Below are 27086 nucleotides of genomic sequence, written 5' to 3' on the forward strand. Positions count from 1 at the left end.
TTAAGTCATGCAGTAACACTTTAAAAAAGCTTGCTATAATTCCATAAACATGAAACTGGTCTGTGAAATACATTATAGGATCTATGAATGGGACTAAAATAGACTATTGTAGATGAATTTGTATTATACAGATATTCACAAAACCAGCAATGATTCACAACTGTGAAATATGTCTGGGAATTGAATGTATGTCCTAATCCCCTTCTGCCCCCTCCCTGTCCATCTACTCCTCACCCCTCTCTCTGTCTATCTCCTCCTTCTCCTCCTCCTATCTCTATCCATCTCCTCCTCCCTTTCTCTCTCTCCATCTCCTCTTCCATTCTCTCTCTGACCTTGAGCTTTTTTATTGTTATTTAACATGAAACCTTGACTGGAAATTGAATTTGCTGGTGGTGGAAGGAAGGATCCAGATGGCTCAGGTAGTGAAGCAGCCATTGAAATCAACTGTGTTACGTTCAGCTGGATGCTGTGCCACAGGGTGGCGTACTTTGATCTTGGCCACAGTTTGGCAGGGGCCACTCATCCTGATGGACAGTTGGTTGGTAGTCATCCCAATACAAAATGCTGTGAAATGATTGCAGCAGAGCTGGTAAATGACATGGCTGCTCTCACAGGTGGCCCGGCCCCTGGTGGGGTAGGATAAACCTTTGACAGGACTGGAATAGGAATTGCTGGGTGGGTGGGTTGGGCAGGTTTTGCACCTGATCCTGGAGGCAAGGGGTTGGGATTGGGCGTGGCATAGGCATGTACTTGGTGGAGGTTGGGTGGGCGATGGAACACCACTTTATAGGTGGGGTATGAAGTATCTCAGGTAGGATGTCCCTCATTTCTGGGCAATATGATATGTATTCAAAGCCCTGGTGAAGGATGTGGTTCTGTTGTTCCAGTCCGGGTGGTACTGGATGATTAAGAGGCCTGTTCTTGGTGGTGGTGGTGGTGGTGGTGGGAGAATTGGGGATTGTGAGGGGAAATGACATGGGAGATGGAGATCTGTCTGTGGACTAGGTCTGGAAGTAGTGCCTGTTTGTGAAGGCCATAGCGAGATCCTCAGCATACTGAGCGAGGGAGTTTTTTGTCACTGCAGATATGCCATCCCTGGGTAGCAATTTTTAGTGTGAAAGGGATGACAGTTATCAAAATGCAGGTATTGTTGATAGTTGGTGGATTTAATGTGGACAGAGGTGCAGATAGAGCCATCATGTTATTTCGCAGACTCATTCTTATGCACATTATCTCTCCAAATTAGGCATTGCCAGATGATGTGTAGTACCAGTTGCTGAAAACTGTTTAAATTTTTTATATTTATATGCATAAAAAAGCTATTTTAAACTATCTCTGATAAAATAGTTCATCTGGATACAATTTGCTATGAAATAGTATTTATGAAGTAATTTTGTGTTTTCATTTTTTGAGGGAGACATGCACCAATATTTATTTGCCTTTATCACAAACTGGAAATTTTTCAGGTCTCTAGTAATGGAGGAGAGCATTACGGGTAAACATTTTAGTAAGACACTAAGGCTTCACTACTAGAAACAGTTTAAAAAGCAAGCAGACAGCCGTAGTTATACAGAGATGAAGAAACTTGCACAGGAAAGACATGCATAGAGAACTGCATCAAACCAGTCTTTGGAGTGAAAATGACGATGACAAGGCCAATGTTGCTAATCCCAGTTACTCCTTACAATTTTTACTAAAAAATAATGATGGACTTACTGACACAAATTTTTTCACTGTAAAATACGAACAAATTTGAAATCTACAAATATGGAGTACATAAGCTGACTTGCTTGATAAGACCATGGACTTTACATAATTTTCAACAATACATATTCATTTTTCTGACAAATACACAATAATTTAAACTTGTCAACAAACTTACATATGTATTTTTCCCAACTGTTCCTTCAGCTTCTTCTGATCAACATTTTCATCATCACCTTCTTCCCATTCCAGGTTATCTAAATCTCTCTCATCTTCGTCTTCACTATCCCATTCAGATTCTGACAGCTCTGCTTCATTTTCAAAGAATTCCTTTGCTGCTAATGTTCCAGGAACACGTTTGGGGTTTTCAGCTACTTCATTTTCTTCTGAGTCATAATCAACAATGTCTTGTGGATTGTCTGTTTCTCCCATCTCCTCATTGTCAGTCTCTCTGTCTGAAAGTACATTCTCCTCCTCCTCCTCATCTGTTAAGAGCACCAAAAAAATAACAAAAATAAATCTCTGGAACAGTTCAAAAGTCAACTGGATTATTAAGTTTAGCATAACATGAGTTACTTGGGTTTCAGCAACTGGTGAGTCAGTGCTCCTCTTTATTCATTAATACTGTTGATTTTACAACTTTATAATTTTCATGTATCAGCATCACAATAAAATGCTTTCTCCCATGGGTTTCATGCATGGAGTTAGTGAGTGATCAGAAATTCAAACATAATATCTGTGGCTTAATGCAATAACAACCAATGTCAACTCTTCATGAAACTGAGGTACGTGATGTAATCAACCAAAACAGTGACCAAGTTATACACGTATGTTTTTCACTGCTGGAACAACCCATGTCAACTTTGGTTAAAGCATTTAGTTATGTGACTGAGTTCCCATGTTCATTCTTTGACTGCAGCTTGTCACCGTTTAACCTCTGAATGACATTATAACAACAGGAAATGTTGTGAAAACATATTCGTATTGTAATGTGATGCAGAGGTTAGCAGACATTCTTTAAGAAAACAACAGGGTAGGCTCAAAGTTTTCAATTTTTATGAGGGAAATTATATGTAGTGCGAGTTACATTAATGTGAGCTCAAAAGTTGTGAGTTAGTTAGGTTCATTTTTGCTAGATTTGAGACATCTGGTTTGAAAATGACTTCTTCTTTCAGACAAAGGTGTTGATTTTTCTGGCAGTTGATTCTATGAACACAAAACACATGAAATAACTACTACTGACACATCTGCACCCTCTACATCTTAATGTGGTGCAACAACATAATAAAGGGGAAGAAATTAAACCCTGTGTCAAACGCAAAACATCTGTATGATATAACTGCATATGAGACAGCTGGTTCAGCTGATTCCCTGTTTTTAGACATTGCATCTGATACTTGTATCATTATGCTACCATATTACGTCACCAACATATATTTTGTACTCTGTCAATTACTTACCTTTTACCTAGGTAAATGACCATTAGCTATCAAAGGTCAAATAAATAAATAAAATATCAGAACAACAATATCTGATTCTTCTGATTTTGCAATCTTACTATTCAGCAATAGACAAAGTAAGAGAAAATGGTATGCCACAGAAAGTAACAGTAATACTGAGGATAGATTATCACCTGACGAAACGGCAGAGCAATAATTTCATGGAAGAAGTGCACAAGAAAGCGAACATCTGACCTAGCAAAAAGGGCTTGTAATATTCGAAAAACATTCACGACACAATGTAAGCAATACTTTTGACAACAGCAGTACAGCAGCTGGGCAAGAGATTGAAACAACCATGTAAATGTTGAAGAAAATGCTTTGAAAAATTTAATAAACATGAATGGGAAAAAGATTTTAGAAGATTTACACACTATTGAGTAAGGCACAAAATCAACAAATAGCAATATCCAAAGAAAACCGTTCGAAGGACACAATACATCCCAGTGGATGCCACTGTCCAAGAAAATACTTCTTGCAAAAATTTAGTGTGGAAACAATTCAGGTGTGCCACACAATGTATCTAAAACTAGTAATTGTGGCATTTCCCACAAAGACTGTCGAGGACGACTTGGAGGATAAAAATATGTGCCAAAAGATGCTAAACAATAAAATTTCAAATCACATACCATATTTACTGTTTACTGTAGTCATTATTCAAGACTTCACCCACAAAAGAAATACTTAAATTCTGGCTTACGTATATCTAAGCTCTGCAGATTACACATGACACACTTTGAGAAGAACAGTGTTTCATTATGAGCCCAAGGCTATTTAACTAAAATATCTGTCAAAAATTTTAACTTTTTCTTCTATAGGTCTGAGAACCATATACGTAGGAAACAGACATGTATGTCCTTCCATTGACCCAAGAATGATACATGTGGTAAACATGACATGTACAAACCTCAGCTAAAAATAATCCATCATGAGGGAGGAAAAAAACAAACTAGAGAGAGAAAAGACAGCTCATTTGAATAAAGTTATGACCAGAATAAGATCAACAAAGTGAAAAGTAGGGAAAAATTAGATCATTTTTTTCCTATGCTTTGATTTGCTAATGTGTTTGCTCACACACCTTTTATACAGTGTGGTAGCTTTCTACCACATCCGCTGTGCCCTCTCAATTTAACTGTGTTCTCTGTAACCAACAAGCACAAATCTGCTTAGTGTTATATGTGGGATGAAACTATTACTGGCAATGGATAAATGAAACAGTTTCTTGTATTCACAAGCATATTCTACATTTACCTCAAGAAGTCTTTGAGTTCAATATGTTTAGTGACACCTGTGCTGGCCAGACCACAAATATTAAACTCAGTCATGCTCATGAATATGTTTCACAAGGAAAAATACTGGCGTAGTAAGCTAGAAGTTAATAAGTTCGTTGAATGTGGTCACAACCAAATGTAAGTCCACTCCATTCATACAGCTATCGGACAGGGTTACGGGGACAGAAAAGAAAGAACTCCAGAAATTGATATACCTTGGGATTGGGCTAATTTGATTGCATTAGTTCCTGGGAACCCATGAATAAATGTAGCTGAACTTGAGCAGAATAATTTTCCTAATTTTGGTGACCTACTTCGTCCATGTTATGTTCATAGAAAAAACAACGTTTTGTGGGTCACTTCCTCAGTATCAGATAAAAAGGTTGCCATAAAGGTGTAATTCACCTGGGAGTGCATACTATAAATTTCCCTTCAGTCAGCAATTATCTGCAGAAAAGGTCAACAACATTCACTCATTAATGCCCTTTATACATTCACAGAGTAGGGCATTTTGCCAGAACCTATTGGCAAGCCATCTATGAGACTATGTAGAATACTTACCAGATGAAAGTGATGATGAGTAATGTTACAGAGAGAAAATTAAATTTCAGTTGGGTTTTAAAGAGCTGTAATCTCTCTCAACTATGAACTGATACACACAGTAATAATTTCATATGGAGAATTCCTTCAAATATTATAACACTGTCTCTCTTTGCATCAACATATGGGGGTAGGAATGAAATGTAGAGCATGCACAAATTCTAATTACACAAGTACGTGACGTTATTACATTGCCCAAAACAACAAAGTCAGGCTCGTTTCATAATTAATCAGTCACAAAAAAAGAACATACAAAAGTTACTGAAAATAATTCAACATAAGAACAATGTCAAAAAATCTAATTAAGAAATGTGCTAGCAAACTTTTAGACAGCATAAATAATAGCATTTATAATCATATTCATTAATGCCAAATAAGAAACTGGAGAATAAAGTATTAGCAGTATTAATGGCACTCTAAAGTTTAATGCTCGAGTCCGACAAATAAATATTTTTTTTGTCATTGGTTGTTCTTGTATTAAGCCACAGACACAGCCACCACTCAAATTACTACAAAAACACACAAACAGCAGAGGTTTCTCCATGTTTTGAGAGTGCTGCAGCTATGTATGGACAGTTATGGTATCTGTTTGCTAGACCAGAGCAGCACACCATCCACTGCAACTATTATAGAATTTAATGAAATTGAAACAACTACCTTTAACTTTTTATACAGTTTAAAATTTAAAACATGTCAAAATATAATTACTTTTAATGATAAAAAATGCCAATAACAGGACTTTAAACGTATCAAAATGTACAGTTTTTTTAATATGTAATCATGACATACCCATTTGTCCTATGACTTTATTGAGTACATCACTTTTAAATGTACAAGATAACCAATTTCGTAATCATCTGATGTTGCTTCACCATAGCACAATGTAAACCATACTTTTCCTTCCATTTCCAATATTTACACTGTGCAGATGTAAAATTGAAGTTTTTTATGCTGAAATGACTACATTCCCATTGCCTACATCTGTATCTACATCTACATGACTATTCTACAGTTCACACTTAAGTGTCCGCCAGGCAGTTCATTGGACTGTCTTTGTATTATTTCTCTTTTGTTTCACTCTTGAACAGTATGCTGGATAACACACACTTGAATCTTTCCACAGGAGCTCCTGTTTCTCTTATTTCATTACAATGATAATTTCTCCCTATTTAGCTGGGTGTCAACATAACATTTTCACATTTGGAGGAGAAAGTTGGTGATTTAAATTTTGTGAAAAGATCTCACTGCCTACTCAACTTGTGTATCATGTTCATAACGGTCTCTATCCTACTTCTTGACAGTACAAAATGAGCTGCCCTTCTTTGAACTTTATGCTAATTCAGTCTTATCTGGTGCAGATCCAATATCATTCAGCAATATTCCAGAAGAGCACAGACAAGTGTAATGGTGAGAGGCTCTTCAGTAGACCTGATACATCTTCCAAGTGTTCTGCCAATAAAAAACAGTATCTGGTTCACCTTGTCCACAACATAATCTATTGGTTTCAATTTAAGTTCAACAGATATCTTGTCTAAATCATTTTGCAATTGGTTTCGATCTTCCGATGACTTTGTTAGATGATAAATGACAGTATCACCTGCAAACAGCTTAGGAGGTTGGCTTAGAGAGTCTCCGAAATCATTTATATAGGTTAGGAATAGCAGAGGGCTTATAACACTTCCTTGGGGAACACCAAGTATCACTTGTCAAACAATGAAAACTCCAGGTGGGAATATCAATAACGTAGGAAAAGACAGGTTGCTAATTACCATAAAGAAGACACTTTAAGATGCATACAGGTACAATTAGACACATACTACTTTCATCCAAAGAGACACACACAGCGTTCGTACACACAAGCAAGCACACCTCATGCACACGTGACCACTAACTATAGCACCTTGGGCCAGATCAATATTTTCTCACTCTGTCCTGACTACATGTCAACTGATCATTTTCTTGAAGGTAATTCATAATATTCAAACACAGTATATGTTCCAAAATCCTACTGCAAACTGACATCAGTGATGTGGGAATGTTATTCAGCATCTTACGTATTCATCATCTTACTCATACTTCCTTTCCTGAATAACAGTGTGACCTGTGCAACTTTCCAGTTTTTGGGCACGGATCTTGCATTACACAAGCAGTTGTGTGTGACTGACAACTATGGAGCTATTTTAACAGCATACTCTGAAACGAATCTAACTGGTATACAATCTGTACTGGAAGACTTTCCTTTATTAAGCGATTCAATCTGTCTCATTACACCAAGGATATCTACTACTTATTTACTCGTGTTGGCAGCTGTTTTTGATTTGAGTTCTGGAATATTTACTTAATCCTTTTTGGTGCAGGAATTTCAGAAAACCATGTTTAGTAACTCCGCGTAAGTGGTGCTGTTTTCAGTATCATCATCATTCCTAATGCGCAGTGAAGGTGCCTTACTGCTGGTATACTTTACATATGACCAGAATCTGTTTGGATTTTCTCCAAATTGTGGAAACCATCAAAAGCATATCTTGCATTGAAGTGGCACTAAATTTTGAGCTTACATCGCCAATCTCACAGTTCTTGCATTCTCTCTCTCTCTCTCTCTCTCTCTCTCTCTCTCTCTCTCTCTCTCTCTCAATTTGGCATGCTAGTAACTGCAACAGTGTCCTGACCTGTTCTGTGAACCATGGAGCATCAGTTCCATCTCTTATTAATTTAACTGGTATAAATCTCACAACTGCCATTGATACTATTTCTTTGGATTCAAGCCACATCTTGTCTATGCTTAGAGTTAATTTGGAAGGAGTGGAGACTTTCTCTCAGGAAGGGATCAATACTGAAGTACATGGTTCCAGAAAAGAACATCTCAGTTATAAATTTTAATAAAATCAACTGTAAGCATTTTAGTGTGTTGGTTCAAGGTCACAATTAAAGTATAACTCAAATAGTTTTAGGTAAGCATATGCACAAGTATTGTTTTGCTGTTTTCCCACTTGCAGCACCGCAAATGCTACATACACAAAATGGGGGATCTTGAATATGAAGCGTTTTGTGTTCTGGAGTTTGCTAAGAAAGAATCAGTAATTTCAGTTCAATGCACATGTTGTTTTAAGTTGAATTGTGAACTCCCATATGACAAAAACATCCACTGACAGTATAGTCAATTTGAAACAACTGGGTGTGGACCTAAAGGGAAAAGCATGGGATGACCAAAAGTGTCTGAAGGGGATAAGTAAGAGAAACTTATCTTCATATTCCTCTTAGCCTGTTCAGGAAGCAAGTCTTTAACTTCAATTGCCAAAGATGACAATGTGGAAGGTTTTCAGAAAATTTTAGCACATTCGACCATACTAGTTGCAGTTGGCACATGCTTCAAATCCAGATGACTATGGTGCACACTATAATATTACAAGTGAAATGCTGCAGTGGGAAGTTGACTTTCTTGATCATGTTGTGTTCAGTGATGATGCAACTTTTCATCTAAGTGAGAAGGTAAATAAATACCTTAGTGTTCCTTTCTAGCAGTCAGAACATCCTCACGAACTGTAGTGATTTGAGAATTTCTGTGTAAATTCTAGAATCACTCAGCCTTCTATTGTCTCGAACAAACAATATTCCAGATACGAGTGTGAATGGTAAAATCCTACCTACTGCGCGTGACATGTTTGTGTGAGCAAGTTTAAAATCAGTCGCGGGAAGAAAGTAGACGCGGCGGTCTAACAGCACCGACAAGTACCTGTCAGGCAATCCATAGATGTGTTTGTGAGTTTGTATGGAAGAACCATGGAATCGATATGCAGCTTTGTATTTATTGTGTCACTGACTATTGTTATGTGAAACAAGACCAGTTGAAAAAGTACTCTTGTAGACTCTTGACTCAGCCTTGGTAGAGGCAAGACATATTTTCTGATTCATTTTAAGAAAGTCATGGTAATCAAGCCAACTTTCTTTCAAATGTTAATCAGTTTGTTTCTAATGTTCGACGGTATGAGGTACTTGCATAAAGTTACATATGTATGTTGAAAGTGTGAATTATATTGTGCATGAAAGTCAAATACATCATTGATTGACGAAAAATAAAGTTTGTATGGCTACTTATTTCACGAGTAGAAAGAGGATTGGAAGTTCCTGAACCTAGCATTATTCGATAGAGAAGAAGTTACGAGAGTTTCCAGCAACTGGCTGTCCAGTATAGAAGAGTGGCTGCGAACCACAAGTAAGTCATCTCATAAAGAAGTGGAAAGTGGTTTGGAGAAATAAATCAGTATAACCCAGATTCACACTCACACTAAGTCGTCAGAACATTAGAACGTCCAAAGATTGCAGGTTCGAGTCTCGTCACGGTCGCCACATTCTAACGACTTAAAGTGTGAGTGTGAATGTGAATCTGGATTATACTGATTTATTTCCCCAAACCACTTTCCACTTCTTTACGAGATGACTTACTTGGGGTTTGAAGCCACTCTTCTATACTGGATAGTCGGCTGCTGGAACCTCTCTTAACTTCTTCTCCGTCAAATAACGCTAGGTACAGGAACTTCCAAGCCTCTTTCTAGTCGTGAAATAAGTAGCCATACAAACGATGTATTTGACTTTCATGCACAATATAATTCACACTTTCAACATACATATGTAACTTTCTTCAAGTACCTCGTACTGTCGAACAATAGAAACAAACTGATTCACATTTGAAAGACAGTTGGCTTGACTACCACGACTTTCTTAAAATGAATCAGAAAATATGTCTTGCCTCTACCAAGGCTGAGTCACGAGTCTACAAGAGTACTTTTTCAACTGGTCTTGCTTCACATAACAATAGTCAGTGACACGATAAGCACAAAGCTGCATATAGATTCCATGGTTCTTACATTCACACTCACTAACGCATCTATGGATTGCCCGACAGGTACTTGTCGGTGGGCGCCATCCGACCGCCGCGTCTACTTTCTTCCCACGAGTGACTTTAAACCTGCACACACAAACATGTGACGCGCAATAGACAGGATTTTACCATCCCACACTCGTATCCAGAATATGGTGTGTTCGAGGTGGTAGAAGGTTGAGTGGTTCTAGAATTTACACAGAAATTCTCGAATCACGACAGAACATGTACAACATCAAAGAGAGCCCCCCAAAATTAAATTTTTCTGTGCTGTGTCCAGATGTCAAGTGTATGAACCATTTTTATTTTTTATTTTTTTCTGCTGAAGCTAGCATAACAGGTGTGGCTTATATGGATGCGTTGAAATTAGAAGGTGAATGTGAAAACTTTATTTGACAAAAAGATGCAGTGCCTCCCCATTGCCATCTCTTTGTACAAGAGCGGTTTAATGTCAAATTCCCCAAGCATGGGATTGGTCATAATGGTCAATATGACTAAGCTCTTTTTCACTGGCCTTGGGGTCCCCATCCATCTGATTTTTTCCCCTTGGGCCTTTATAAAAGATCGTGGCTATGCGCCGCCACTACCCAGTGATTTGCGAGAGTTGAAGCACAGAATCAAAAAGGCTATTACTTCCATTATTCCAGATTTATTAATCAAATTTGGGGAAGAATTGGATTTTAGGCTGAATTTGTGCTGTATAACTACGGTATTGAACAGTAGTAAGGAAAACTAGGTTGTTTTACCTTCAATTTGATGTCTGATTTGTTGAATAGTCTAAATTAAAATGATATAATATGCCCTTGAAAATGGAATATTGTTTTATGGAAACCTCATATTTAAATATTCCATATCCATGTGTTTACAATGTCAGTTCCAAATATTAAAGCTGAAAATAGCTGTGGAGAGCAAGAAGGACCTTTTAGCAGTTGGAATAGATATTCGTTAATTTAGCCACAAAACTGTAAAAATGCAATGATAGAAGAAGTCTGGGATTACAAGTAAAAGTAACTGTACTGGATGGCAGCCAGTCAAGGAATATTTTACGGAATTGGTTTAAGAAATTTATTTCAAAGGCCCAGTGGAATCTTTACAAATTTTCTCCCAGAGTAATTCACGCCATGTCTATGTGACACAAGTCACTTGCCTTTCAAAACCGAGGCGGTTCTGTCCAGTTAAAGCTGCTGACAGGAAACGCCCTGAGCCCTCTGCTGCAACTGCTAGCAAATTCACACCATTGCTTTTAGCCAATAGTGTGCGCAGGGTACCAATCACGTATGTGGATGCCAGAGCTTCCTGGGGAGCAGAACACACTTGCTTCGCTCTCTTGGAACCTAGACCTTGAGCAGAACAGACGTCTTCTTGGAAGGCAGCGCCTGCTTCTCCTTCCGTTGCCCGTTTTAATTAGTTATTTGACCTGCTAGACTGGCAAAAACCTGCTAACTACTGACCCTAGGCGTGCCATTTGTACTCCGTATATTGAAATACATCCTGTTCATTGCACTTAATTTCCTGTTTTGTCATTTAACGGCAGCCCTGGATACCCACTATCAAATCCTGACCGCTCGACCTCCTGCACACTGTCACCATGAGGCATATTTAACAGCCTTCTTCCCCCTTCTCTGCCAAGCTACACATTAACATCAGTTGCAGAAGTCCCTTGTAAACTTCCCCAACTTTACGTAACTGTCAAGCAATGGAAAATCCAGGATGGAATGTAACAATATTATGAAAGTTGCCACTCACCTTCGAGTGTGTGTGTGTGTGTGTGTGTGTGTGTGAGAGAGAGAGAGAGAGAGAGAGAGAGAGAGAGAGAGAGAGAGAGAGAGAGAGAGAGAGTGTGCGCGTGCAAAGATCTCGCTGGCCGAAAGCTTGTATTGTGACAGTCTTTTTGTTGTGCCTATTTGTGACTCAGCATCTCCGCTTTATGGTGAGTGGCAACTTTCTTTTCATAATATTGTTAAAAGAAAATATATAACCCTTTCATCACTACCAGGTAATGTGAAGCTCACAGCCTACTACCATATGTGAAATGACAGTATATCGCCAAACCTCAATTGCTTTCCACAACACTATCCCAACAGCTTTATTAATATCAAGTGTGTGCTCTGTTTATCAAAATACACCAGATTTCTTTGAATCTTATCTACATTCCTGGCTTTACACTACTGAGTACAACATATGAAATAAATGAATCTATTGAACTTTAGGAGACTTAATTATAGCCCTCAAATAAATTTAGTTGTCTGTAGAAAATTGTAAGATCATGTTATTGAAAGAACACTGGAATTGAAATGAAAAGGATGTTTATGAGTGTGGTAGGTACTCTTCCCAATAAGACTAGACACTGAATGTAACAAAGCAATTTTCACAGTTGTATTATCTGCATTATTTATTACTTTTCCAAAAGCTGCGAGGAGGTCATGTTCCCATCCACTCCTAATGTGGTGGTATATACTGGGGAAATGTCCACCCAGATGCTTTAATCAAGTTGTGATATTTGTGACAGGTCTCCTTACAACTATGCATAGAGTTTCTCTATAAAACCTATGAAACAACTGTCTAAGAATTTCACTGATTAGAAACTTCAGACCAAAACCAGCACTCCCCATTTTTGTTTAGAACTGTAGTCTAATGAAGTATTTGGTTGAATTATACTCTCAACTATCAAGAGAGAAGTGACCAGGACAAACAGGTTAACATGCATGGTGAACAATGGAAGCATCTAGCCTGAACAAGGTTAACATGTTAAGGACAGTTGAAGGGGGAAAGAAGACAAACTTGTGGTCTCATTTCCACACAAACCATTGTTAACATCTTTCAATCAACTAGTGAAGTGAGCACCACTTTAAAAAGGGAGAAGAGTAGATTTTTTTGTATAACCTACAAATCCTGTAAATTACAAGAAAACTGGGGGGGGGGGGGGGGGGGGGGGCACAAAACAGCTTCCTGTCTAAAAACTAATTATTATAAAATTGTGTTAAGAAACTGTATTAAAAGCTTGAAGACTTTCATTTTGGAATTGTGCAATTCATACAAAAGCTGATATTTTGTATAAGCAGCATACAGCTGAATGCCTCATGATAAAGTGCCATAAAAATAACAAAAAAGTCAAGTGGTTTAGTTTTCTTAATTTTGATTCTTTATGAAACCATAACTTTTGTTTTATCAAGGGTGATGCAAATTTTGTTGTATGAATGAGACACACGACTGACTATCAATTGCTGTATCATGATAATAACTTAATATAAAAGCCTGAAGGTTCTTGTGTGCTATGGAACAAATTTTTTGTGGTTCTTATTCTCAATAACTATTATTATCTGCATCTATAATTTTTTGTCGCTGGATGAAGCAACAAATACATAATAATTCAAAACAGACTGTTGTTTGAATCAACATTTTACATTTTTCCTTAAATGATCTGGGGAAACCACCGAAAACTTAAATCTAGATGTGAATCTAATATTCTAGCAACACCACAACCCTGCTCCATTTGTAGTTTCTTGACCTAAAGTGTTATTTTATTGCTTGCATTTTGTTTAATTCTGCAGGATACGACTTTAAAGACTATGTAGATTGCTTCCAACACTTTCTTCGATTCAGCCATTATCAAGCCTATTTCCTCCCACAAGCCAGAAAAACTAGTTGCAACAAATCTATCTACATTACATCTGCCACATTAAAAATGACAATAATAAGTGTGAAAATGGTATCACAAACAGAATTCTGAGGCACATACATTTTAAAAAAAAGGAAGAAAAAGAAAACCACACTTGTTATACAACTGCATCTCAAAGGTATAGCTTGTGTCAATTTGTATTATTATAGCAATAAATATTTAGCTGACTTCTTTCTTATATTAGGCTGATTTCTGTGACAAGTTTTTATATGTGAATGAATACCTGAAAAATCTAACTTCTTATTCCTTTTTTTCCTTTTTGTTGTAGCTGCGTCATCGCTTAATGAATCTTCTTCATCTGATGACACAATCTGTTTTGGAATTTTTTTTGCCTTGACACTTACATCTCTGTAAAAGAAAAGAGAAAAAATGTAAAAAGGAGATTTTGATATGTGATACTTCTTAAGCATGTTCAAAATTACAGAAACTTACCCTTGCGAAAGTTTTGAGGATGCTGTGTTTTTTAGAGAGAAGCTTTTGTCACTTGAGAGGGTGGATCTCAGTTCCTGTGTGTTTTCTATACTTTGTGTATCATCAAATGCTGCAGCATCATTTTTGGACTCTTCATCTTTCTCCAGAGATCTCATACTAATTGGTTGTGTAGGAAATTTTCCAGAACAAAGGTCCAGGAGATCTTTTTCGATATCGGGTTGCTTCAACTCATTCAAGTTCTCAGAGTTGGTGCGAACTTTAACAATATCAATATAAAACAAATAAATAAATAAGAAAATAAAAAAAGTGCTTTCATAAGTTTACTTCCATTCAGTTACAAAATCAGTAAGTACTAAATTAAACTTTGATGACAATATATGCTTATCCTTTATTCATTTATAAAGGGCACATACACCATAGAGAAAAGTATTAGTAACTGGAACGTCCTGAAATCCAAGTTTCTTTCACCTCGAAGTAAATTTATGTTATAAAATCTTGAGGGTATGTGGGGTTTACATTCAGTTAGAATCATGTCATTATAGAAAAAACTGTGCTATGGAATACAGCAGATTTGTGACTATAGCCCACATCCGTGCATAGTGAGGGCAATAGGGAAGTGTGGAAGGGATGAGGTCTGCACATGTGTGGTGGCAGAGAACAGGCAAACAAAGTTCGTGATGTTGGACTGTGTTACTGCGGATGACAATAAGGTTCATATGCATACGGTCCCGTATTGTACGTTTAAATCTATGAGGGCAATAATACATTTTAAAAGCAATTCCAATAATCGTCTACAGGATAGAAACATTACTTCAAGTCTAAGTTGCATCCACTGCTCCACAGCAATCATTCGCACAATGTCAGAAGGCGAGATACTGTTTTGTAAAGATCATTGAAACTGATTGCAATAATCATCACTTATTGTGATTTGTACTTAATTTATTATAAATATAAATGTAATAAACAACAAAATTAATTTCAATCTCAAACCAAAATCATTATATTTGCTTGACAACTGCTTCTACTCCACACTCACTGTGTGCGGAGTGGAAGCAGTTGTCAAGCAAATATAATGATGTGTATAATGTGTGTAAGTGTGTGTGTGTGTGTGTGTGTGTGTGTGTGTGTGTGTGAAAAGAATCACTGGCAAGAAAGACTAATGCACATGAATATTGTAAAAATGGTCACTTTGTTGTTATATTTTTCACTGTCTTTGGACATTATGAGTGTAAACGAACTCGTTCAACATTACAGTGAGAGACCGCATTTGTGTTCAATTCAACAAGCAAACAATTAACCACCATCTGTGAATAATTCAAGAGAATACTGACTGATAATTTTGAAAACCACTGATAACTCAACAGATAACTCTCCTTGTCACTTTAACACATTTTCCAATTTGTGTCTTGAAATTTACAGAGGTTTACTCAAAGTATTGACGAATTTATCCGACCACATTCTCCCAAGTATTCAAGCATACAAGAAGCTGGGAAAAGCTTAACTTCCTCTTGGGCAATATGGTGAACATTATGGTCTGCATACTTCATAGGGAAAAATTCTTAATCAATAAAGGCTAGGAAGTTCTCATATACTGTATATGCAATTGATATGTTGACAGAAACTTTTTTTAAAACCGTGAGTCTTTAAAACCAAGAAACATTACTAAATTCCTTTGTTCCTAAGTCTGCATCATCATCGTCACTGCTTTCTGATTCTCTGTCCAAACCATCTCATTGTAAATCTACAATGACAGGTTCAAGGCTTATATCCATATTCACCTTCCTATCAATTTCTTCTTTCTGAAGCTTTTCAGTGTGGCGCACACAGTGAGCCCACACTGAAGAGGGAACGGATATTGTCTACTGTTTCACACACAAGTGATACAGTGACAGTTATCTTGAATGTTTTGTTCCCCTTCCCCTCATTTCCTTTAACCTGCACCCAAATTAATTTCACTGGATTATACTGACGGTGATATGTGGGTAAACACAAAACAGTGTGATCACATTCACATGTAAGAAAGTCAAATTTGTACATTCTGTCACATAGCTTGTGTATATTAATGTGCTACATGTGGACAGCGCAATACTAGCTTATACAGTGAGAAATATTTTTATTTTTAAGCCAGAGTACAAAATCTGGTGTTTTCTCTGTGTAGTCACTGCTATTTTTCTTACACCTAAATACAAATTCACTCACAGGAACAAAACCAGAACAAGAGCCAGCATGCAGAATAATTATCTGAGAACCTTTTCCTATGGCAACTAACTATCACTTACTTTCCATCAGGTATTCATGCAATGATTCTGGTTCACCAATGTTTCCTCAACATAATACCCTGCTGAAGTACCTTTCCTTTTGTATCACACACCTTTTAAGGGATGTAGTTTGTTCGGCACCTACGTCACTTCTTTCAATTAAATACTATCTTATTAACATACTTGAAATCAATGCATCTCAAAATTCTTTGCACTGGCAAAGTGAAGTGGAGCCAATTGGGCATAGTATAGCAACAGCCGACACTGCAATACACTAGCGGGAGGATGGAAGCCTAAGTTTTTAAAGCATGTGCCTTAAGCCCTAAACGAACTTAGTCTGGAGTGTATAAGTACTCAGCCAGTCTTGTACTAAATCATTCTCACCTCAGTATCACAGCCTACACCACACACCTGTGACACCCGAAACAACATCCTGAGCCACAAGGGAGCCACCCACTCATTGGAGGGAGTTCATAGCCATCATCAGCTGCACCACCACATTGTCATCAAGGCCTCAGCCGGAGACATCGCTGACAGCAGCATTCAAGTGACACCACACTCGGTCCTGCTCTGTGTTCTCAGCAATGCCGGACATCTATTGTTTCGCACAAGAGGCAACTGGAGACCTCCATCAAGCTGTTCACGTTGCATTATGGCTGAGGGCCAGAATAAAGAACTTAATTGATCACATTTACTGTCATCCTGATGTCTCATTTCACTCTCCACAGATGATAGTCTAAGTATCATTTAACACTGGTGTCAGAACATCAACGCCGCCTTCTTAGAGCAACGTCTGAACAGTGAATAAAAAAAAATTTTTAGTACATTTTGGTCATAGAGAAGAAGTTTGGCACTTGGCATTTTGTAAAGTAGATTTTATTTCAAGTAGAGAACCAGTGGATTTGTATAGTTTTAGAGGTAATGGAAGTCACGATTGGTTAAGGCTTGTTAGATGTGCACAGTGTAACTTTGAGGGTCACTCAGCACAGTGTATGAAATCAGTTCCAGTAAAACAGTATACATGTAATCGTTGGGGGCATATGGCTAGGCAATACCGGGAGTTGAGATTGCTCATGATTAAACGCAAGAATTAAGTTACTGTATTTTGCTTTCTTGTCTTGTGAATGTTACTTCTCAAAACGAGTGTTGTCAAGGGCAAAGCTTTGACAGAACCAGAGATGCACGGTGTTTCAGAACTGGAAGCAGTATGCGTATTGTTAGAAAAGGTAGTAGAATTAACAATGAATAATACAGAACTGCATGGGTTTGTGGAATCACATTGTAACAAGGAGGTGTAGATCTACCACTCGCAAACTTAACTGCTCCTTTTTGTGGTAGGGCAATTGAAGATGTGCAGGCCTTTGTGGGAGACATTGGAAATCTGGCTCAGTTAGAAAGTGGGTCTGACAAGGAACTGCAAAATGGAAACTAACAGGGGAAGCAAAAACGTATGTAGGGTATACAAAAGCTCATAAGTGAGCCACAACAGTCGAAGAATTTAAAGCAGGGTTAATTCAGACATATACAAAACTAAATTGTGCCAGACACTATAGGGAACAATTTGGAGCAATAACTAAGAAAAATATGGAAAGTCTGGAACAATTTGTAGATAAAATAAGGAAAATTAATGGATGTACCTATGAATTAGGACAGGATGCTGCAGTCAATGAAATTATTTTGCAAGAAGCTGAGCAGGGGCTCTCGATGCTTTTTTCAGAGGGTTGCATGTGGAAATGTCAAAACATGTATGGACAGGGGGTCCAACAGATTTGCAAACAGCAGTGAGGTTAGCTATAAAGTGTGAGCAGACCAATTTGTTAGCTGGAATCCAGGGTAAATGAACAGTGTTTGCAGCTAATATAAAATATTTCAGGTGTGGACAAACAGGGTATGTAGGGAGGCAGGGTTGCCAGCCTCAGAGTGATGTGAATAAAGTAAGAGGGAGAAGCAGTTTTAGAAGTAGAGGACCAGGGAAAGGGTTAAAAAAAGGTGTTAAATGCCAGTGGGAGCCCCAGATCCACCTACAGACATACCCAGTGAGATCTGGATGCTACGAAATCGTATGCAGAGGTGGATTGTAGCACAAGAGGAATAGTACAAAAAAAGGGATGCAGGATATTATTGGATACAGGGGTGTATATGTTGGCTGCCAGTAGTGAAACATAAGTAGTGGGACCCATCATGGTACAAACCACATGGAGGTGGGTAAAGATGTCACACCATCAAGATCGGTGGACATAGACTTTTACTTGCATATGGTTCAATTTAAACAATGTGTAAAGATTGTGCCACACACGAGTGAGGGCTACGACATGATTCTGGGATTAGATTTCTTATATCAGCATTGTAAGAAATCTAATCAGCAGATGCTTGGATAGTACATTGACTCACATCACACCAACTGGGATATCTATTTGAAGTATATCATCTTCACCTACAACTCAAAGCAACATACAAATACAGTAATATCACCATATGAAATAGTATACAGTCGTAAAATGCCATCACCATTCGACATATTGAAAATGAAGAAAGGGATGACTGGAGCATCTGTTAAGGAATTTGCCAGAGTGATTAGGAAAATTTGGAATAGAGTACAAAGGGCAAATACACGATTGCTGGAGAGATGGGAAAAAGCATGGCAAGAATGCCACAGTATAAAGTTGGTCAGCAGGTGATGCTATCAATTACATATACACAGGAGAAAGAGAAAGAAGTTTTTTGCAAAGTATGAAGGACTATACCCAGTGGTAGAGATTACGTCATCAGTAAATGTCAAACTCAATTTCCAACGAGAATGATAATTGTGCATGTAGGGTGGTTGAAACCTTTTCAAGGGAGTCTGGAAGTTACTGCAGGGGTAGGAGATGCAGACCAGAAAGGGACAGTGAGGAGAAAGGTAGCAAGGAACCTGCATGGATTAAGGCCTAGGAGATAGCCACATTTTTTTAAGGTTAGGTTAGGTATAGATTTAGCACAATTAATATAAGCAGATGTGGAACAGCTATGAATTTAAGGGGGAGAAAAGTAATAGGCATTCCTGCCCTGAGTGAGAGGCAGAGAAGGCAAGAAGGTGCAGTATACCAGGGCTGCATAAGAGGTAGTTAATAAGAATACCAGGAAACTACAAACCAGAGTAGATGTCTTAGATAGGAAAGTAGTAATGGGGAAATAGTAATGACAAAATTGCATTCCATGCAAGACAGTGTTTGGGAAGCATGAAGGAAAGTAAAAGAACTACAAGGCTGCTAAGTGGCAAGTTGTAAGGGGTAAACTTGGGGTAAACTTCTTGTTGCCTGAGCAGTATTTAGAGCATCTAAGGAAAGTACAGAAGGAACTACTGCCAGAGTTGAATTTTGTTTTAGAACTTGAACACAAAAACTTACCCTTCTATTTCAACCCAGCCACAGTATCGGTGAGAAGTGATGGCGCGAAAGTTTACATTTCTGTTTCTATACCCGTCACAGGGAAACAAGCATATTAAGGGTACTACAAAGGTCATGTGTTTCCTGTCAAGTGGGGGATATTGAAGAAGTAAAACCACAGTGACTGCTATTAATTGCCAAAGGCAAGGGAAGTTACGTAGAAATAGAGGAAGCCAAGTTACAAAAATACCACTGAGGAGAAACTACAGTCTGTCCAAACATGGTAATAAGAGAGGGGCAGGATTCCTGCACAGTGAAATTGCTAATGGTACAAAAGCAGGTAAGAAATGCAATAAAGAAATGATCGAATGGAATTGTACTTTTGGCAGGTCGAGGCGCATTGCCTCTACTTCACTTTTGGCAAGATGGTAGTAGAGCCTAGTTGTTTCGCGCAGGGAAAGCTTACGTCAGCAAAGAGGCTAGAACTAAACAGGAGTGGTCTGTTCTAAATGAAACAGCGTACAAGATAATGGGACCTACTTTCTGTCTGCCCACTACGATTTCAGGGGTAACACACATGAATATTTTGCAGCCTCGTTTGTACTGGACAGAGGAGCCCATGGAAGTGCTACCTGCCGCAAATCTAACCAGTTTAGATCAAACTCTAGGGCCAGAATTAATGCAGTATATAAATACATTTCTGAACCAGCAAGAGGGACGAGTCTCTCTGGAAACCTTATTGCAGCATGTAAATTCATATCGGAAAAATCAGTAACAGAAAGAGACAACATTGACTATTGTGATACCAACCGCCTTAGCGGTACTTGTTCTACTGAGCACTGTCCTTGTTTTAATGTGTAGAAGAAGACACATCACAAGACTGAGCTCGGACCCAGTTATCATTCAGATTCCAATGGTTTGGATACCCTGGGCATAAAAGCAGCAGAAGGAAGCTGAAGGCACAAGGGGGTAGTATTAAGAATAACTGATTCATTATAACTTTTAACTCAGGAATAGAGATTTAGAAGTAACTGTGCAAGATGCCTAACAATAAGTTCCAATGTGTTTGAGTTGAGTGAAGGAGCCCTGTGGAAATGTGCAAGATTAAGTGATAGGGTTAAGGTAACCAACTGGTAGAATAATTTTGAAGAGGCAAAACAGGGCCAGAAGGAGCAGTCACCAGGAACTCTAGTGTAAAGGATAATCTAATTTGCTTGATCCAAGGGACCGGGTCTTGATAAAAAGGAGGGCAATGTAGTGTATTGACCATATTCGGTCAAAAAATATGCCAGAGAGGAAGTGAGGGAGCCAGCCGCAGGCAGGCTAGAGGGTTAAGTGTTGCAGAGCACAATATAGCAACAGCCAACATTGCAATACGCTAGCTGAAGGACGGAAGTCTTTCCTCACTTGCCACCGTGGAAGTGTTTAGAGTACATGCCTTAAGCCCTAAACAAACTTAGGTCGGAGTGTGTAAGTACTCAGCCATTTTTGTACTTAAATATTCTTGTCTCAGTATCTCAGCCTACACCATGAACCTGTGACAATTGTAGACACATTTCTGAATGCAGTATGGTGTCCACTGTTCAACCACGACACAGGACAGCTTGCACTGAGTTACGAGAGAGCCGCTTGCTTGCTGGAGGAGGTTCATAGTGAACGTCAGCTGCGTCGCCACACTGTCGCAGCCGAAGACATCGGTGACAGAAGCATTTGAGTGATGCCACACTTGGCCCCGCTCTTTGTGCTGTCAGCAATGCCGGACGTCTGCCTCCATGATGTGCTACGGCCGAGGGCCGGAATAAAGAAATTCATTGAAGAAATCTACTGTTGTCCTGACGTCTCATTTCACTCCCCATGGGTGACGACCCAATTGTCATTTAACAGCTAGGCATGTAGTGTAATAGCTGAAGTCTGGGAAGCCTACAAATGCACAACAGTCACAATTAAAGGTAAAGACCATCTAAGTTACACTGAATATTATACCTCAAGCTGTAAGCAAATAAAGAATGAAAGTGAAAAATTTGTAAGTGCCTTCCCCCCCCCCCCCCCCCCCAAACAACATTGTTCAGTTTTTAAATTAACTGTGGTAGGTTATAAGGACACACAAGTCGCCGAAGTGACATCCAATAAAAAGAGTTGCACCAGGCCAGGTTGTAACCCCCCCTCCCCAGAAGCACTTCACTGTCCGCCATGCCTATCCTATTGTCCCTCCACAGGTGCAACTTTCCTTTTCATAATATTGTTACATTCTGTCCTGGATTTTCCCTTGTTTGATTAAAAGTTTCCAAGAAATACACTAGAGGTCACAGCACCTGTGTGAACAGAATATGCTGCGCTACCATTGGCTACAGAAGGAAAACATCCACATCTCACATGTGATATTCCAACATCATCTCCGTACTTCATAGTTTTCAGTTTAATTCGTCATGTTCCTCCATTACTGTTCCCCCCCCCCCCCTCCCCCCCCCTCTGGGTGAACATAAATGGGAAGGTCTCTCAAAAACACGTGTTTTGAAGTATACTCTGTGGTTGCAGCATGTCGGAAAATAGCTCAACTACCTTGCATCCAGATAGAGAGTTTCAATTTTTTGTCGAGTTTCTACTTGCTGTTACACATCTGTGATTTTTTAAGAACTGATTAAATTCATTGCCACAAATTATTGTATAAACATTGTATTGTACATTTAATTCACTTCACTTACACAGATTTTTACAACATATTGGAGAGGATTATGATTTTTAATCATATATGGCAATTACATATGTTTTTGCTTGTATTTTCAGAGTTTTAATGTTTCCCTTGATTCTGCATTTTCCTCAATTTTGCTTTTTTTAAACCAGGACCACATGAAAATATAAAATAGGGATTTCACTTATATATAAATTACAGGAGAGAATGAAACTAAAGTAGGCACAAAGAAACTTCGGAAATGCCCTATGTTGGGCATTATGGGGTTCAGTACATCATGATGCTGTATGAATATCAGTATATTTTGGAAAACTGTTCAGACTGGTATAGTAATGATTACAATCCTAAAGATATTATTGCCACTCAGCAAAAGAAATCATGCTTGCAGAAGCTGGTTTGTAATTTTTAAGATACAAAACTGGCAGGTTAGAGGAAAGAAATTCCTTTGACTGATGGGCAAATTATATGTTATATTCTTTGCAACGTTCATTAACACAACCAGAATGAAACGCAGCCTGGTAACTCTACTATGGAACGACTGTATGAACTTCACTGAGTGGAGGTCAATTTTGCTCTTAACCCAAAGCAAAGTACTTGTGTAACACTAAACTGGGCTCAAATAAATGAGGTTCAGTGTTGACCATATTAGAACAAGGCACACTCAGCAACAAAGTGAAATCAGCTATCAACAGGATTAGCATGCTTCGATAGTGGTTATTAACCTACATCACAGCTACACAAAATTTGTTATTGAAGGTTTCAACACTGTAAAGATGGGACCACATGAGCAGAAGAAATTTCTTTAACTATTTCAAGAAAATTCTCCACATCTGAAATATTTATTATTGGAAATTGTCTTGGGACAGTATCCTATAGCAAAAAATCCATATATTAACAATTTAGTATTGGAGGGCAGCGTGGAGGGTAAAAATCGTAGAGGGAGACCAAGAGATGAATACACTAAGCAGATTCAGAAGGATGTAGGTTGCAGTAGGTACTGGGAGATGAAAAAGCTTGCACAGGATAGAGTAGCATGGAGAGCTGCATCAAACCAGTCTCAGGACTGAAGACCACAACAACAACAACTGTCACACAACATTTTGTCCAAGCAAAACTTCTGTTTAAATTGTTTATCTTTCCATTTTAATGAGACACACAGGGTCCGATTAGAATTCTGAAATAGTCAGATAACTGTAACAAAAATATAAATAACAATACAAATCTCATTGCTTAAGGCTCTTTAACACAAAATACCGCACAGTGTCTCAGAACACAAGGAATATCATGTTGCCTACAGAATCATTATGGTTTCAAATTGTACTGTTTCCATAATTATACTTTAGGGAGAACAATGTTAAGCTGCTGATAATTCACAACCCTCTGGCATTTGACTTCAAACACACACTGTTTATAACTGTCATGTTGCAATAATTCAGGTTTTCTGCTGTTTCTTGACAATAATGCAAACATACATTATTACAGATCATTAGCCACGGATTAAACCAGAAAGTACGGGCAAAAATTTCAGAAGTTTCCTGGTTTGAAAACCACTGTAATTCAACACAAATTAAGAAAGATTAGGGTTTAACATCCCACCAATGAGGTCAACAGAATGGAGTACAGGCTTGGATTGTTTCAAGGATGGGGGACAAAATGGTCTGTGTCATTTCAAAGGAACCATCTCAGCATTTGCATGGAGTAATTTGGGGAATTCGCACAAAACCTAAATTGTTGATTTGTACCATCATTCTGCTGAACATAAGAACATTGTGCTGACCACTGTGCTACCTAGTTCTGTAATCAGCACAGAGTGTACCAGATCTTTGCACTGTCTGCTTATATAGAGTGGTTATAAACCCAAAGGTTGGTTTGAAGACCATTGTGATTTACTAGGCAGGATCCTTTTGATGATGGTATGCCCTTGCCTTCCTCTAGCCCTTGTCTTCCTCCAACATTTGAACTGACTTATCAATCCATGTATATGGGAAGCAACAGTTTAGGGTGGACTACAAACCTTGATGCAACTCTGTATTCTCACATTAAATAACTTCAACAGAGGTGAAAGAAAACAAATTATGAATGATTGAAGATCAAACCCTTGATCTTTGAATCTGTAGGCCAGCATGTAACAACTGAGTCACGTCTTTATCTGCTTAATGGATGACAGACAAGTCATTACTGATTGCTTACTATTTCAGTTCATGACTGCATGCACACTATCACAGCAGTTTATGCACAATGCAAGTGGTCATTAGGTAAATTATCATCAACTTGTGAATACTGACTTGTGTAGAGTTTAATACAAATTGTGTAGTTACTGCTATTCAAGTCTAGAAGGTATTTTTGCAAGAAGTATTCAACCATTACAAGTTGTTTTCAAACTCCACATACTTGTTATTCACCACACATTATGAGAATTTCCCTTTCTTACTCTGCCACAAAGTGTCTATGATATCCCCTCACACTTTTTCACATTAAATATGGATCATTTTCAAGAACGGTTACAGAAACAAATACCATCTGCACTCACTATTGATATCACTGATTAACCTCCTTAACCTAAATTTACACATTAAAAAACTCCAAATGCAGCACTATTGGAGTGTTAAAAACAAATTCTTTACTATCTACTACTACTCAGCTTCTACTTGTGAAAAATGGAATGTTTTTTTGTAGTGTCAGTTGTGTGAACTGACTGCAGTTGAATTTGACTCAATTCACAAAATTTTTCAAGACAAACTTTGCTTCAGTTTATGGCAAAATAAATTGCGATTAACTTATATACAACACAAATTCTTGAATTCAACTTAATCCTAGTTCATTTTTGTGTTGATGTAAGATCAACTACTTTACACAATTGGCCCTACGATTGTGTGACCATATTTCCAAAATCAAAATTCTAAGTTGGCATGAATTGATATTTTGTGGAGTCTTTCATTAATAGTATATCTGTACAGTGACTTTGTCTTAAAATACTTGGTTTATGCTACAAATACATATATCACTGTATGATCTTTCTCATAAAACTCGCACTAAGAAAGTCTCAAAATACTTTGCATTAGTAATCGAGTAAATATTTTACTGTCTCATGTCCAAACAAATGTGAGAAATAATTTCTAGCTTTGATGTTCTGCTTTCTGAAATGGGAATTCAGCTTTAATTTTATCAGTAAGCACACACTTCCTTTTTGACATTTCTGTGAAAAGTTTGAATTATATCAATTCAAGCATCATACCCTGTGATTCTAACAGTCTAAAACCACACTTCTAAATCTGGTATCCTGAAGCAATAGACATTTTACAAAGAAAGCAGTAGTGACAAGCTGCACCCCAGGTGAAAGCATTACATAGTACCAACGTCAGAGATTCAAAAACTGTGCCCATTCAATTTGGTTTAATCAAAGAGTATTTTCTTCATTATTTGGATTCCCATTTGGTTCTTCTACATATTAGTTAAAAACTTGCTATTTCAAAATGTCACATATGTATTCTCTCAGGACAACACAACACTTAAGCTAAATAAGGGATGATGACATAAAATATAGGATATCTGGTCACCCTATCCTAAGAATGACAACATATTTGCAGGGTGAGTCAACTAACAACATATTTAATCATCAAATACATGAAACTACAGAATGATTCTGATGAATGGAAGTTACAATATGGCATAACGATATTTGAATTCTTCAGATCAACTGAGAAACTTAGAGAGATTTGTCATAATATTGGATAGTAGGCCACACAAGGTCTCTTTAATTTTCCTGTAGCCAGTATCAATGTTACCCCTAGTGAGATAAGTCACTACATCCTTACATTTGTCCTGTAGCCATCCCTGCTTAGCCATTTTGCACTTCCTGTCAATCTCATTTTTGAGACATCTGTATTCCTTTTTGCCTACTTCATTTACTGCGTTTTTATATTTTCTCCTTTCATCAATTAAATTCAATATTTCTGCTGTTACCCAAGGATTTCTACTAGCCCTCGTCTTTTTACCTACTTGATCCTCTGCTGCCTTCACTACTTCATCCCTCAGAGCTACCCATTCTTCTTCTACTGTATTTCTTTCACCCATTCCCATTTCCTTCCCCCATTCTTTCCCCTATTAAAGAGACCTTTGGAGAAAAGAGAGACACTTGTGTGAATATCAAGAGCTCAGATGGAAACCCAGTTCTAAACAAAGAAGGGAAAGCAGAAAGGTGGAAGGAGTATATAGAGGTTCTACACAAGGGCAATGTACTTGAGAACAATATTATGAAAATGGAAGAGGATGTAGATGAAGATGAAATGGGAGATACGATACTGCGTGAAGAATTTGATAGAGCACTGAAAACCCTGAGTTGAAACAAGGCCCCGGGAGTAGACAACATTCCATTGGAACTACTGATGGCCTTGGGAGAGCCAGTCATGACAAAACTCTACCATCTGGTGAGCAAGATGTATGAAACAGGCGAAATACCCCCAGACTTCAAGAAGAATATAATAATTCCAATCCCAAAGAAAGTAGGTGTTGACAGATGTGAAAATTACCGAACTATCAGTTTAATAAGTCACAGCTGCAAAATACTAACACGAATTCTTTACAGACAAATGGAAAAACTAGTAGAAGCCAACCTCGGGGAAGATCAGTTTGGATTCCGTAGAAATGTTGGAACACGTGAGGCAAAACTGACCTTGCGACTTATCTTAGAAGCTAGATTAAGGAAGGGCAAGC

The 27086-nt window shown here is 38.0% G+C and overlaps 1 protein-coding gene across 2 annotated transcripts in view; it reads right to left on the reverse strand.

Moving 5' to 3' along the window:
• The window catches only part of LOC124795486 (claspin), a 181777-nt gene that overhangs the window by 43465 nt on the left and 111226 nt on the right, over positions 1–27086 (reverse strand). For both annotated transcript variants that reach the window (XM_047259532.1, XM_047259533.1), the window contains exons 11-13: positions 14062–14317; positions 13853–13977; positions 1883–2189 (exon numbers count right to left, since the gene is read on the reverse strand). In XM_047259532.1, the coding sequence (XP_047115488.1) occupies positions 1883–2189; positions 13853–13977; positions 14062–14317 (688 nt within the window). The remainder of the gene's footprint in view (positions 1–1882; positions 2190–13852; positions 13978–14061; positions 14318–27086) is intronic.

The sequence above is a fragment of the Schistocerca piceifrons genome, chromosome 4, assembly GCF_021461385.2.
Source record: "Schistocerca piceifrons isolate TAMUIC-IGC-003096 chromosome 4, iqSchPice1.1, whole genome shotgun sequence".
Classification (NCBI taxonomy): domain Eukaryota; kingdom Metazoa; phylum Arthropoda; class Insecta; order Orthoptera; family Acrididae; genus Schistocerca; species Schistocerca piceifrons.